Source organism: Pelodiscus sinensis, chromosome 22, assembly GCF_052426305.1.
Source record: "Pelodiscus sinensis isolate ZL-2025 chromosome 22, ASM5242630v1, whole genome shotgun sequence".
In the NCBI taxonomy this organism is placed as follows: Eukaryota; Metazoa; Chordata; order Testudines; family Trionychidae; genus Pelodiscus; species Pelodiscus sinensis.
Window position 1 is genome coordinate 1,117,740 of NC_143073.1, and position 15,371 is coordinate 1,133,110.

General features: G+C 47.5%; 2 protein-coding genes across 3 annotated transcripts; one reads left to right on the top strand and one right to left on the bottom strand.

Moving 5' to 3' along the window:
• Positions 1 to 288: 288 nt before the first annotated feature.
• LOC149521769 (feather keratin B-4-like) lies at positions 289 to 3,026 on the bottom strand. The gene is made up of 2 exons (XM_089772612.1): positions 2,885 to 3,026; positions 289 to 1,241 (listed from the first exon to the last, which is right to left on the bottom strand). Exons 1-2 carry the CDS (start codon positions 2,934 to 2,936, stop codon positions 847 to 849), a joined length of 447 nt encoding a protein of 148 aa, XP_089628738.1. The 5' UTR covers positions 2,937 to 3,026; the 3' UTR covers positions 289 to 846.
• Positions 3,027 to 7,986: 4,960 nt separating this feature from the next.
• Positions 7,987 to 10,997, top strand: LOC149521770 (uncharacterized). 2 transcript variants are annotated; one of them, XM_089772640.1, is made up of 2 exons: positions 7,987 to 8,122; positions 10,146 to 10,997. In XM_089772640.1, the coding sequence occupies exon 2, from the start codon at positions 10,162 to 10,164 to the stop codon at positions 10,549 to 10,551; it is 390 nt and encodes a 129-aa protein (XP_089628766.1). In that variant the 5' UTR covers positions 7,987 to 8,122; positions 10,146 to 10,161; the 3' UTR covers positions 10,552 to 10,997. The 2 variants fall into 2 exon arrangements, with proteins under 2 accessions (XP_089628766.1, XP_089628765.1); XM_089772639.1 differs by having other exon boundaries at positions 8,030 to 8,126.
• Positions 10,998 to 15,371: the final 4,374 nt, after the last annotated feature.

Genomic DNA, 15,371 nt, shown 5'->3' on the forward strand with positions numbered 1-15,371 from the left:
CACTTGAAGAAGGGAAATGTATTCTGCTTGAAAGTCATTTATTCACTTTGAGTCTCTCTGGACCATGAGTATTAAGTGGGCGATCCCCCTGAATCCCTATGCCGAAGACCTGTGCGTTGCTCTTGAACAAGTAATACAGCAGATCCATTGTATTATTTATGAGCGTCAGAGGGATGGGTTAGTACTGAGGGCTGGTATTGCCCATTGGCACAGGGAAGACATTCATCCAGAGCAATTTTAAGAAACAGAAAGAAAAATGGAGACGGAAAGGAAACCAGAGGTCCAATGTTTGGATACAACACCATTTTTTATTTCAATGAGCATTGGGCATTGCACTCACAGAATGTAGCAATGCAGAGTACAGAGAATGTATTTTATGGGTTGCAAGAAGAACTACCCACAATTACTGACTCCAAGAAAATGCATCTGACAAAGTGGAGTTTGGCCCATAATTGCTGCTGCCAAAATAAATCTGCTAGTCTCTAAGGTGCCACAGGCCTCCTGGTTGTTCTTGCAGACCCAGGTGAACAAGGCTGCCTCTCTGATACGATCTTCAAGGTGATCGTGCTGCATTTTTGTAGATGTCGATTTGAAAATCACATCCCATTTTTCACAACATTTAAGATTCTCACGGACATTTCAGCATCAGATAGGGCAAAGCATAGGATTAATGTGAGCATAGGATTAAGCTGTAAAACCATTGAGACCATCAAGCTAAGGGACAGAAGGCATAGGGAACATGATTTATTCAGGCAGCAAACGCTTTCAACACCCCATTAATTTCAAGTGCAATTGCAGGTGCTCATTTCTGGGTTGTTCCTTGCTCCACAGAACTTGCTTCTGGGTTTAACATGGCCCACAACCTCCAAAACGAGAAGGATAGCACTTCCTATCATATCTCTTCCCATAGCTATATAAACCCCCGTATGTACCACCGGAGACACTCCCAGCACTGACGGACCCACCGAAGTTGCCGCCTGCATAGGAACCCCCGTAGCCATAGGGGACATTTGGTAGGGAAGTTCCCACGAAGCTCTCTTGAGGGCAGGTGGCGAGAATGGGTCCTGGGAACCGCACTATCACTGGGGGTGGATAGACCACGGCACTTGAGTCACCGCACGATGTAACACAAGGCTGGTTCCAGGCATCAACGTATGGTTGTGGGCAGACGTCGGGACAGCATGACGGGCGAGGGCAGCACAGATCTTTGCGAGAAGACATCGTTTGGGGTTCTGGTAATCCTGAAACACACAGCGGGGAACCCGATGCACACAGTTATGGAACATTCAGCACAAACTAAGAGATTCACAGCTCTGTTTCTTGGGGCCATCAGCCCAGCCCCCCTAATCCTTCTTTTAAACCTTCAAAAAGCTGTCCTAGCACACTGCCAGTGAACATCCCATTCACTACATCAGGGAACCATCAAGCTGTAAACTATAGGACATAAGGGGGTTTATTCTAATGGCATCTTATTAGAGGCACAGTGGATGTGCCCTGCCCACCACTGAGTGACCCATGCATAGCACTCAAACTTCCCGGATTGGTATGCTTTTGGGCAGGGCACCCACCTGGGCAGAGGGAGTCACAGTTTAAAGTTGTACCATTAAGAAAGTTAGCATTGCCCTCTTGGATCACATCCGGGGTCCACCTTGTCCATGTCTCTGGGCTCACGTCTATTCTTACTGCATGGAAATCAAGTTTTTGGCATTTAATTTAGTGGGTCTAGTAAGGACCCACTAATTTGAACACCAAGGGCTACCCCAGTTGGTTCTGGTACTACTCAATTTGTGAGGAATAAGCAAAGCCAATGGGAACATTTGCTCCTGTTGACCTTCTGTTGTGGAGAAGGTACATTGAATTCAGTTCCATTATTTACATAGCTGGAGTTACATATCTTAAGCCAACCTTCTGGGTCTAATATAGACCTAGCCTAATAGTGTAACCATTATGTACTACAGATTAATGTGTAATAACCCGAAGCTGTCCATGCCCATAAGGAGGGGTTTCTTCCTAACACCTAAAGCAGAGGCCATGTTTGCCCAGGAGGAGGACACATCTGTAGCTCTTACAAACTCTTGGTTTCAACTGCAGCTTCTGCTCTGTCCACTAAACAGGCAAGTTGCAGTTCAGTAGCTCCAAATGAGAGCTGATCTTCACACTGTGATGTGGCCAATAGCAACAGTGCATCAGTTAGATCAGGCAACGTGTCTTTATAGACAAAGAGTCAGTGGAACAAAGTCAACACACAAAGGGTACGTCTAGACTACAGGCTTTTGTCGACAGATGTTTTGTCTACAGATACTGTCAACAAAGCTTCTGTTGACAAAGTGTCTAGACTACATCCAGTTCTGTCGACAAATTGTTGACATGACAGTGTAGATGAAAAGGACAGTGTAGATGCAATAACGTCTTCTGTCGACAGAACTCTGTCAATAAAAGGCACTATTCCTCGTAGAATGAGGTTTACAGCCATCAACGAAACTGCTGAGTTCTGTCGACATTATGTCGACAGAACTCAGTGGCAGTGTAGACGCAGGTACAGTTTTGTCGACAAAACCCTGTAGTCTAGAGCCACCCAAAGTATAGCAATGCTGGGGTTTGTCCTAGCGCTGTAAGGAATTCTCATATCTAATCCCATCATGTAATTTAAAGGGAGTGGAGGGTCCCAATCCCAATTGCAGCTCTGAAAATCCCAACCTGTTATTTTTCTAGAGAGCATCCGTCAAGGTGTGCAGCTGGCAAGCCGCAGAAAGCCAGCAATGGAAAGCAATAGGTCTCTTTCACCAAAAGCTCTTCAGTCCCAGAGTATTGGGGAACAATTCCATTTATATTTAGAACAATCACAAACCCAGCAGTTGGTGTAGATGAAGTTAAATAGACTTACCCAGCTCACCAAGGGGTTGAAGACAAGAAGAGTGGATGGAACAACCTGCCATTCCAAGCACTTTTATGTGGTTTCTTGGCCAATGGGAAGCAAAGGAAACACCCCTTGTGCCCTCACACCTGATCACTAACCAAAAAAATGTTTTCTTGCCTAGGTAATTCCTCTTATTATTGTCATGGCTTTGATGGTGGTTAATCTATTACTCAATTTTCAGTCCCACAAAGGATGACATGCAGGTTACACCCTGCAGTTCCCTTCCTCCTGACTCTTTACACACTAGGTATTTTCCTGGTATCATTCTACTAGCTTCCCCGATATCAATTAGGGAATAAATTGAACTTTCATTCCATCAGTCTGCTTTGAATAATTTCACAATGTGAAGGTGACTCAAGGGTGTATCACTATTTCTCTCTTCTCGCTTGCACAAGATTTCATGCTAATTCTTTGTATCCAGACTAATACCCAATTAACTGCAAGGCAGAGGTCACCTTGGAACATTTGGGAGGATTGGAAAAATTCTTCTGCATGCTTAGGATCCCCATCTCCAGTGCTTCACTGTGCGATTGAGCCATTACGATTTGAAATCAATGGATTTCAGTCCATCCAGTGGCCTTCAAACCAGGCCTTCTGGGTTACAGCACTAGCCCAGAGATGGGGTAATATGTGCCCCATGCTGACATGAAATCCCTTTAAAAAGCTTTGAAATTACAAGCCAATTCGAAGTGGTGCATTTTATTTCTGTTTACCCCGACTTTCAACCGAATGTGACTGGACATTCCAGTATGAAGAGCTGTCTGGTCAAGTTAGCAACAGTGTAGAGACTGGGACTCGGGAGGCCACTCAAAGTCCATCTCCTGTAGGCTTCCTCCTAAATTGCAGAGAAAAGTGGCATGGGGGAACGGAAAGAGTGCAGGGTTGTCTACAGGTGCGGATTAAAATCTTGGAACTGCATCTCCAACCACGACCTAAGAAGACAATGGTGTTCTTCAGAGGCAATACTCCTGACAAGACTCAGGAAGATTCACATGAGAGAGAGGAAAACAGTCTACTTGGAGCATAATTTGGGTTAATGTACTTTTTTGAGAGTGCTCACTTTTCAGCAATCCTGCCCCCTCCATGCCTGTTTTAACACAGAATGCAAGGTCCTTCTCTTTTGGAAAACTACCCAACCACTATGAGTAAAATGTTTAAACTACGAAATACACCTTCATCAGCGCTTTCTGTGCCCATGTAGTTAAGGAGAAGACTCCAGCACTCTAAGGGTGTGTCTAGACTACAGGGTATGGTCGACAAAAGTTGGCTTTTGTTGTCAAAACTATACCTGTGTCTACATTACTGCCGTGTTCTGTCGACAGTAAGTCGACAGAATGTGGCAGTTCTGTTGACAGCGGTAAACTTCTTTTTATGAGGAATAATGCCTTTTTTCGAAAGTACTCTTTCGAAAAAAGACGCTATTGCATGCAAACTGTGCTTTTTCAAAAGAGCGCGTCAAGAATCTCTTTTGAAAAAGCGGCTTGCTTTGTTGACAATACTGATCGCAGTCTAGACGCTCTTTTTCAACAGAGGCTTTGTTGACAGTATCTGTGGACAAAGCCTCTGTCGAAAAAGGCGTGCAGTCTAGACATAGCCTCAGACTCTAAGGGTATGTCTAGACTGCAACCCTCTGTGGGCAGAGGGATGCAGGTTAGGCAGGTCGACATTGCAAATGAAGCGGGGATTTAAATATCCCATGCCTAATTTGCAAAAAAATAGCCACTGTTTTTGCCGATTCGGCAATTTGTCAGCCAAAAGGAGCAGTCTATGGGGGATCTGTCGAGAAAGAGAGCCTTTTTCAACAGATCCTGTAAACCTCCTTGCAGGAGGCATAAGGGAACAGTCGAAAAAGGCTTTCTTTCTCGACAGATCCCCCTCTAGACAGCCACTTTTTGCCGACAAAGTGCTGAGTCAGTACAAACGGTGGCCATTTTTATGCAAATTGGGTGTGGGATATTTAAATCCCCTCTTCATTTGCAATGTCGACCTGCCTAATCTGCATCCCTCTGCTGACAGAGGGATGCAGTCTAGACATACCCTAAGACTCTAGGGACTTACTAGAGGACTGCCCTTTATAAGAGATTACTTTGCATTGTGGTATATATAATTTTGGAGGTTAGACCAATGCTCATATTTTGCTTTGTCCTATTTGCTACTGAAATGGTCTGTGTCGAGTATCTTAATTTAGTGGCAAACACGTTATGGTTTTTAAACTCTACAGTAGCAGGAAAGAGATCAGAACAGGATTTAGGTAACACATCATTTTGTGGCTAGTGCTTGGCTGTAGCTCTTACTGTACCCTGAAAATACATTCTCCTCTTCTGCTTTTCTTTTCCCAGGCATCCTTCCTTTCCTTCCCCATGCAGATTGACTACGATGCAGGGATGGTACTGTCCGTCTCCCTCAAGCATAGGCGCAAGAAGAGAATCAATTATCTTTACTGTTCAACGGTGGGGGTGGGGAACAAGAGAGGTTACCAGCTTGTTACATGTGCCATAGATAGAACCAAACTCAATAAATTACTTTCACTTAATATAGATTTCCCTGCTCCAGCTATGATGCAGAATGGTGCAGACAAATGTTCCCTTTAGGTTTTTCCATCTATGTGCAGAATAAACTTTGTTCTATGCACCAAGGCATGGGCGGATGTGCACCACCAGTAGAAACACTTGCTCCTGGTGCTCTGCTAATCAGCTGGGCAGCACCTGAATCTCCCCTGGGTGGCCACCCAAGCACACAGCTTACAGGGAACACTGCTGCAGGTCCTGAGATTTTTTAATCTTGACTAAGCACAGGCTGAACCTCTGTGGTCCAGAACTCTGGTCTGGCAAAGAGCCACAGCAGCAGAGGCAGCCAGCGGCTGGCCGCCTGCAGGATCAGCAGGAGACCCAAGGCCCGACCTCCCCTGGTCCGCAAATCCCAAGGGAGCCAGACAGGGAGGTCCACTCTAAATTATGACTGTCCCCTTCTCCTGTGAAATTAGTGAGGATCAGGGAACTCTACACTCTACCTGGCTTTGAAATTAGCAGCCTTATTTAAACAAAATCAAAATAACTTTTGAAAGCGCAAGGACACACACATGGGGAAATACTTTCACCATGGAAAGATTTTTTTAAGCTTTACTCCAAAGTGAAGAAAAATTATGGTAGTGACACAGGGTTTGACTTGAATCAGATTTAGCTGGCTGACCAAAGGGGAAAAGCCAAGGGAAGTGGCTCGAAGAACCCTAAGTCAAGGCATTTGTCTGATGTTTTTACCCAAAAGGAGGATGTGAGACACAGGAATTCCTTGTCACCTACAAGAACTACTTCCTTCGGAAAACTCCTTTCTTTCCTGGCAATTGCTTTGATCCCTCATTAACACTATTAGTTAATTCTCACTCCCAGAGTGACCCATGGAAATTGCTCTCCTGCAAGGAATCTGTGGCAGTTCTGTAGATAATCAACAATTATCCTGGGATCTCATGAGGAAGATGGAGATTTTTTTATATGCCCACCATCTACTTAGTATGAGCCCTCTTCTCCTGCCCCCTGAAATCCAAGGGCCTATTTCCAATTAATTGAATTGCCTTCGAATACCCTGCGGTTGGCAATTCTCTAGTGAAAAAAAGATCAGTTAAAGGACTAGGCGCCATTTATATTTCCCTTAAACGTTCCAGGTAGGGCTAAAGAGGACTGAAATGTAACAGATCTGTGCGCTAGCTGACTGCTCTGGAAACCCTTTCCTTCTCCCATGCTTGGAAAATCCCATGAGGGGAGTTTTGAACCCAGAACAATGACATTCCTGAAAATCTGCTGCTGTTTCACATCCTAGGCTGCTAGACCCTCCAGCCTTAGCCGTGGTGTGTTGTCTCTTCTTTGGGCTCGCTCCGAGGGTTGCCAGCTGTCCTGGATCGAACGGACCAGGTGCCATTTGCTGTAATGGAGTCTGGTCTGGGAGAGCTGGCAATGTAGCCACAGATGGAGGTGGCTGTGAAGCCCCAGGGCAGCAGCAGGACCCTGAGAAACAGCGGCAGCTCCAAGGCTGGTGACATGGGCTGAGGGAACGGCGGGATGCAAAGCCCATGGGGATGGTGGGCCCCTGGATTCGGGGCTGGTGGAGCTGGAGGTGAACAGGCTCCTGAGTGCAGGAAAGCCAGGTGGAAAATCCAAGGGTTCTGCAGCACCTCCTCCCCCTCCCCCGCCTCTACTTCCCATCCCTGCGTGTTGATCCTGTTCCAGTTCTACTCAGAAAGCTGAGGAGGGATTTACCGCCAGTGTGGATCCTGCTTGAAGCCAGTTTCCGGGAGAGCACTGTTACCCACGAGGCCTGCTTTGAATTCCATTGACCATCAGCTTGAAGACCTTCAAACACATACTGGCTCAAACTCAATGAAGCGTTATTGGAGGGGGATTCTAAGCTGCCAAATACACTGTCCTGTTCCACAAAGCGTGGCAAGTGCAACTGCCATCTTACTGCAAATTCGATTCTAGTGGGGTATAGTGAGCTAAGATCTCCTAGGCCTAGGACAAGAAGCAAGGGGCTAAAATTGCAGCAAGGGAGGTTTAGGTTGGACAGTCGGAAAAGCTTCCTGCTTGTCAGGGAGGTGAAACACTGGAATAAGTTGCCTGGGGAGGTTGTGGTATCCCCATCTCTGGAGATATTGAAGAGCCAGTTGGACAGACACCTGCCAGGGATGATCTAGACCATGCTGGGTCCTGCCGTGAGGGCAGGGGACTGGTCTTCATGACCCCTTGAGGTCCCTCCAGTTCTAGTGTGCTATGATTCTAAGGTGGAATCCTGAACACAACTGCAGACTGTGAGGGTGATGCAACCTGAGTCACCCTCATAGTGTGACGTTATTCAAAGCAGCATAATTAAAATATTCGCAGATTTAATCCCATGTTGACACCAAGGGAGGGAGGAGGGTGATACCAGGGAGGTGTCTTTCTCATAAAGATTTAGAATGACCAAAATAGCAGGGCGTCTTGAGCATATCACCCTATGTGGGTCTGAGAATTGAGCAACTGATTAACCAGAATCAAAGCCATGACACCAGTGAGAGGAATTCGTCAGGCAAGAAAAATTTTTTGTGTGTGGTGAGTGATCAGGTCTCGGTGCCTAAAGGGTGTTTCCTGCTGTTCCCATTGGCTAACAACACGCATAAAAGTGCTTGAGACTTCGGGTTGTTCCATCTACTTCTCTTGGCATCATCCCCTTGGCAAGGTGGGTAAGTCTATTGAACTTCATTTGTCTATCGACTCCTGCACTGGTACTTTGGGATTTTAGAGCTGAGAGAGCCAGGAAAGACTTGTGATCTGCAAGAGACTTGCTGAAGCTCATTAGTTACACACCTTGGTGGATGCTGGTTTAAAAATAGAAGGTTGGGACTTTCAGATCTGCATCTGGCATTGGGACCCCGGGTCCCAGTAACCAGGCATGGAACAGGGAATTCCTTAGAGAATCATGACGAGTCTCAGCATCAGACTACACTGATTTCTGAATGCACCCTCCTGACTCTTTATATGTAAATATTCACATTGCCAGGTCTTCAGCTGACTGCCTGAAGTCACAGCAATTTACCTGGGCTATGATCTGAACCTGCTGTTTCTATGGAGATCAGCTTTCACTTCTAACTCTTGAAGAGTAATTGAATTATTCTCTTGGCTTAGGAGCTACAGCTCTAGGTACAATCGAAACCCAGAATTCAGAAGGAGTATGTAGTTGTTTCCTGCAGGGAAAAGCTAGCCTCTGATTTACGTGTGCTAGGAAGAAGCCCTGCTCATGAGAACTTCACTCCATAATGAACAACTTGTATATTACTCTGAAGTATTAGATAGACGCATAACTTCAAGGTGCTTAATGCTGCACACTGAACCTCTCTGGTCCAGCACTCCAACATCCGTGGTCCAGCATGATTTGAATTAGCCAGATGTCCCACTTATCATGGCATGGCCAAAGTTCCTAAGGTCCCATAAAGTTTGTTTCCAGCCACCAGGCCTGGCTCTTAGAAGACATTGGGGGGGGGGGGGAATCAGAGCTAAATAACAGCCCAGAACACTAAGCATGAGCGTGGCATTTATGCTTTATCTACTTATTTCCTTGTGCCACGACAGTAAAATCGCGGCACAACCCTCACACCAAGCTATGAAGAGCGCCGATGAGCCGTGTCTAGCTGTAGGTTCTCTCGGGCATGTCAGTCCACTCCAACACTTTTAAGCAGCACTACAAGCGCTGTTCCGTTCACTCGCCATAGCAAAATCCAAATAGAGAGAGACCCACTCACTGCACTGCTGACCTCCCGTGGTCCGGCAAATTCTCTAGTGTGGCGCCCATCGGGTCCCAAGGGTGCTGGACTAGAGAGGTTCAACCTGTTAGAGACAGGCAATGGTTGAGAGGGACAGCTGATCTTAGCCAGTTTGGCAATACATAATTTCTTAGCAAGACAACTTTAAAACTGTGTCTCAGGCAAGCGTCTTAACCCCCAGCATAAATCATTTTACTCTCGGCATGCCCGACCTCTAGTGCAAGGAGGTGTCAATCTCAGCTGTAGCACATGGGAAATTCTGGAATTCAAATGATCGATGCAACCATTATTATCCATCAGCAGGGGCTAAGTTCTACTCCCAGGTCATCCGGTGACTCATCCGACAGTGGTGAGCAGGTCTCTTCGCCTGCAGGGCTCCTAACCTGCCATAGGGATGAGAACCATTCATCTCATAGGAGTTTTATGCAGTTTAATGCAGGCCTGAGGCAGTGAAAAAGTGGCTTTTCCTGAATGCGCTAGGAAAGCTTTCGATTGGGGTCTGGAGGTTTAGAAGGAAGCGTTAGGGACTGTCCTCGAGAAACAGAGAGCGGGAGGGCGAGAGAGGTGAAACCAGGAGAGGGGGGGACCCAGAAAAATAGAAGTTGATGACATGGGAAGAAGGAAGACCAAATCTAAGGAAGCATCCCTGGGGTTGGTTAGGAAGAAAATGTAGGGTGAATGGGTAAACTGGAAATCGTTTTTCCTAATCTCCAACCTAGACCTCCCTCACTACAACTTCAGACCATTGCTCCTTGTTCTGCCATCTGCCGCACTTACACATTAACTCAAGCTTGTGTTACCGTGCTAATCTAGCTCATGCCAATGTCAACTGTGTGTGTTGTTCACTCTCCTGGGGGCCTCAAAAAAGAGAGCTGCGAATCTCTTCTTTCACTATGAGCGTCACCTAACTGTGCGCACTCTTCTCCCTACTCTGTGTTTCAGTTGTATCCCGATCTGAATGATGTCATCCTGCAAAGATCTGTGCTTGCCACGCCCAGCATGTTGTCCTAACGTCTGCCCACAACCATACGTTGATGCCTGGAACCAGCCTTGTGTCACATCGTGCGGCGACTCAAGTGCCGTGGTCTATCCACCCCCAGTGATCGTGAGGTTCCCAGGACCCATTCTCGCCACCTGCCCTCAAGAGAGCTTCGTGGGAACCGCCCTACCAAATGTCCCCTACGGCTATGGGGGCTCCTATGGGGGTGGCAGCATCAGTGGGTCCGTCGGTTCTGGGCATGTTTCTGGTGGTGCATACGGGGGTGGTTATGCAGGTTTCTATGGCTATGGGAGTAAATATGATAGGAAGTGCTCTTCTTCCCTCTTTGGACGTTGTGGGCCATGCTAAATCGAGAAGAAAAATCCACGTTACAAGAAACACTCAAGAAACAACAGAAGATTGAGATTCTCAATGGAAAGTCTACTACTGCCTTTGAAATAAACGCGTGCTGCAGCCTTTCCATCAGGCCTAGTGTGTCTTCCTCTAGTTACATATCCCATTAACGTTATGGTCCTATCGTCTTGCAGCATAGTCTTAGGGTCATGTTGTAATTTGTCTTTTTGATGCTGAAAGATTTACAGAAGGTTACTTCAATCAGGAAAAATGGGGCTTGCTTTTCCAATTCACTGCTGCCGGAAAGAGAGCAAAACATCTTGTTTGAAACGCCCCCATTTGAAAAGAGTGATTATTTGTAGCCCCAATTGTAACCCTGGCTTTACGTTCTCTGCACGGTGCATTAACTCATTCTGTAAGCATAATCTCTGGTGGTCATTCTCATTAAAAACTAAACAGCAGCATCGTCTACAGCTCCTTTTGTCCCCCTCTTCCTCTCCCTCCCCCCTCGTATTCTTCCTTTCCAAAATACTCTGGGTGAAAGTCGGCACTGGCAGATGTTCAGCGCCAACCCCACATGCTAATCAGTCCCACTTGGGAATAAGAGAACCAGGCACATTAATTGGTTAATAGAATTTTGCAGCCATCCTATGGGGAGAAATACCATGTTGTGAGAGACACCTTCACAGAATTAATAACTTTCCATTGTGAATAGAGATAAGCAGCCATTTCATTAGCATGGCACCTCCACATGGAAGGGTTAGGCACTATCGGGGAGAAGGAAACACGGACATTTCCTGTGGTTTGTCTTTCCATCCAATCTACATCTCAATTTCACAGAGCTGGGAGAGAGAGATGTCCCCTCTCTTTCTCACTGTTTTGTAGCACGAGCAGGGTTTGAAGAGACACATTCAATGTTTGAGGTGGGATACATGTACCACAATACACAAAACACAATAGTGGCATAGGTATCACAAAACCAACTGCCTACCCTAAAACCAGCATTTCAGGTCATGCCAAATTCTGTTTGGGTTTCCACATATTTCATACAATCGTAAAATCCTAGGGCTGGAAGAGACATCGGGAGGTCGTCAAGTCCAGCCCCCTGCCCAAAGCAGGACCAATCCCATCTAAATCAACCCAGCCAAAGTTTTGTCAAGCAGAGACTTAAAAACCTCCCTAGGGAACCCATTCCAGTATTTCACCACCCTCCTAGTGAAATAGTTTTTCCAACCTACACCTTCCCCACTGTAACTTGAGACCATTGCTCCTTGTTCCGTCATCTGTCACTACTGTGAGCAGCATCTCTCCATTCTCCTTGGAACCCCCTTCAGGAAGTTGCAGGCTGCTCTCAAATCCCCCCTCACTCTTCTCTTCTGCAGACTAAAGAAAAAAAATCCCTCCGTCTCTCCTCATAGGTCATGGTGCTCCATCCCCCTAATCATTTAGTCACCCTCTGCTGGACCCTCTCCAATGTGTCCACATCCTTTCTATAGAGGGGGACCCAAAACTAGACTCAATACTCCAGATGTGGCCTCACCCGAGCCGAATAAAGGGGAATCATCACTTCTCTAGATCTGCTGGCAATGCTCCTTCTAATGCAACCTAATATGCCATTAGCCTTCTTGGCTACAAGGGCACACTGTTGACTCATCTCCAGCTTCTCATCCACTGGTATCCCCAGGTCCTTTTCTGCAGAACTGCTACTTAGCCAGTCAGTCCCCAGCCTGTACCAATGCTTGGGATTCTTCCGTCTGAAGTGCAGGACTCTGCTCTTGTCCTTGTTGAAGCTCATCAGATTTCATTTGGCCCAGTCCTCTAATTTGTCTGTGTCACTCTGGACCCTCTCCCTGCCTTCCAGCATCTCTACCTCTCCCCTTAGTTTAGTGTCATCTGCAGACTTGCTGAGGGTGCAATCCATCCCTTTATCCAGGTCATTAATAAAGATGTTGAACAAAACCGGTCCTAGAACCGAACCTTGGGGCACACCACTAGAAACCGACCGCCAACCTGACATTGAGCCGTCGATCACTACCCGCTGGGCCCGGCCTTCTAGCCATCTTTCTATCTATTTTACAGTCCATTTATCCAATCCCTAATCCCTTAACTTGCTGGCACGAATATTGCTGGAGACCGTATCAAAAGTTTTGCTAAAGTCAAGGTATATCACATCCACTGACTTCCCCACGTCCACAGAGTCAGTTACCTCATCATAGAAGCTAATCAGATTGGTCAGGCACAACTTGCCCTTGGTGAATCCATGTTGACTATTCCTGATCACTTCCACCTCTTCCAAGTGCTTCAAAATGGATTCCTTGAGGATCCCCTCCATGATTTTTCTGGGGACTGAGGTAAGGCTGACTGGTCTCTAGTTCCCTGGATCGTCCTTCTTCCCTTTTTTAAAGATGGGCACTACATTTGCCTTTTTCCAATCATCCGGGATCTCTCCCGATCTCCACGAGTTTTCAAAGATAAGGTCCAAAGGCTCTGCAATGATATTTCCCAACTCCATCAGTACCCTCGGATGCACTGAATCTGGGCCCATGGATCTGTGTATGTTTAGCTTTTCTAAATAGTTCCTAACTTGTTCTTTCCCCACCTCCTTCCCATTTTGTGTTGTCTAGTGCATTGGTCTGGAAGCTGACCTTGTCTGTGAATACAGAGGCAAAGAAAGCATTGAGCACTTCAGCTTTTCCCACATCATCTGTCACTAGGTTACCTCCTTCATCCAGTAAGGGCCCCACACCCTCTCTGATCACCCTCTTATTGCTAGCATGCCCATAGAAACCTTTCTTGTTCCCCTTCACATCCCTTGCCAGCTGCAATTTCGATTGTGCTTTCACCTTCCTGATAACTCCCCTGCCTTCTCGAGCAATATATTTATATTCCTCTCTTGTCATCTGCCCAAGTTCCTATTTCTTGTAAGCTTCCTTTTTGTGTTTAAGCTCACCAAGGATGTCCCCGGAAAGCCAATCAGGTCACCTACCACATTTGCTTTTTTTACTGCGCATTGGGATGGTTTCTTCCTATGCCTTTAATAAGGCTTCTTTAAAATACTGCCAGCTCTCCTAGGCTCCTTTCCCCTTCATGTAACCATCCCAGGGAATCCTGCCCATCAGTTCTCTGAGGGAGTCACACTCCACTCTTCTGACATCCAGGGTGTGTATTTTGTTACTGTCCTTTCTTCCTTTGATTAGAATCCTGAAATCTACCATTTCATGTTCATTGCTTCCCAGGTTATCACCCACATCTACTTCCCCTACTCGTTCCTCTCTGTTTGTGAGCAGTAGTTCAAGCTGCGCACGGCCCCTGGTCAGTTCCTTCAGCACTTGTCCCAAGAAGTTATCCCCAACATTCTCCAAAAACTTCCTAGATTGTCCGTGTACTTTCTGCAGCAGGGAGGAAGAACGACCAGCCCTTTTCTCCACTCTAAAACAAGGGTTTCCAAGAATTCTGGAGCTACATCCCAGCCAAAAAGAAGTTTCCTTAGAGCCAGAATCAATACATGTGCCATACCCCAGTTCCAGACTGGCCGTAACTGACCGGTGCTCATGCCCACTAGGGGCAAAGGAACCCAACCTAGATGATCAACACACTGATGTGACCATACTGGGGAGTCAAGGGGGAGACTGAGTGGGTGTTGCAGACCAAGGGACCACCAAGAGGGTGTTAATCAGGACCTAGCTCACTCAGAGAGTCTATGGCTCGAGCCAGAGAGATGGCTAGTGATTTGTGAGGCCTCACATCTTGGCTACTGTGGCAAGGCTCTCCCTCTCCCTGACCAGCATTTGGGTCGGCAGCCTTCCCCTTTGCCAGGGTTGGGCTTGCAGCTACTTTTGGGGGTAGAGAGTCTGTCCGCTCCTTCTGGGATCCCCTCCCCTGCTGTTTCTAGCTCTGTAAGTGCTGGGACTTTGTCTCACACTCTTGCTCTCTGTCTCTCCTTCTCTCCTCTCCCTTCCCTTCCATCCTCTCCCCCACACGCCTCCTTCTAACTGGGGAAGCATTTTAAAGGCCTTCAAGCAGGCCTGATGGGGAGTCAACTGGCCCCAAACTGCCTGGAACAGCTCCATGGTGGCTGCTCCTAATTGCCCTGCAGCCCTCCGCCCCTAATTAATAGGCCCCTTAGCTCATTGGGGCTGCCCTTCTCCCCTCTGTAGCAGCCTCTTGCCTGGCCATTTCACGGAGCTCAACTAGCTTTACTGGGAGATGGCCAGATATCGCTCAGCTTCTCGGCAAGGAATCCAACAAGGAGAAACCGAGTCTCCCCCGGAACCCAGAGCCTGAGCCCAGCTCCTCCTGCAGGCCTGCCGTCAAGAGCTGCTGCCGCCCTCCGTGGGGCTGAACCCCAGCACCCCGAGTCCTGGCTGCTCCTTGTGGCACAAAGACGACTTGACTCCACGTGCTGAGCTGGAGACACGGAGGGTGCTGCCTCTCCTCCCAGACTGCAGCTCCAGGTCATCTCCACCTGGCGGAAAGCCAGAGCCAGGCAGTGCAAGGCCACTGGGGCTCTCTCTGGTGCCATGGAGCCAGGAGGGTCCATGTTCCCTCACCTCCTGCCAGCGTCCCCATGTTGAAGCTGCTCCTCAGCTCCCAGCCTCTTTTGCTCCCACAGAGGTAGCCAGTGAGACCCACCTGAGCGGGGGCACCTGGCTCCATGGGACAGGGACTGCAGGGGAGACCTCCCAGCATTTAGTCCCTAGGAGCCCTTTCCCTGCACTCTGAGCTATGGCCTCCCTGCACCCTGCATTACCCCTACCTGCACACCTCCCAGAACCCCTTCAGCCTACACAAAACCCTGAGCTACCCACTCCCTGCACCGAAACTACCCCCTAGAT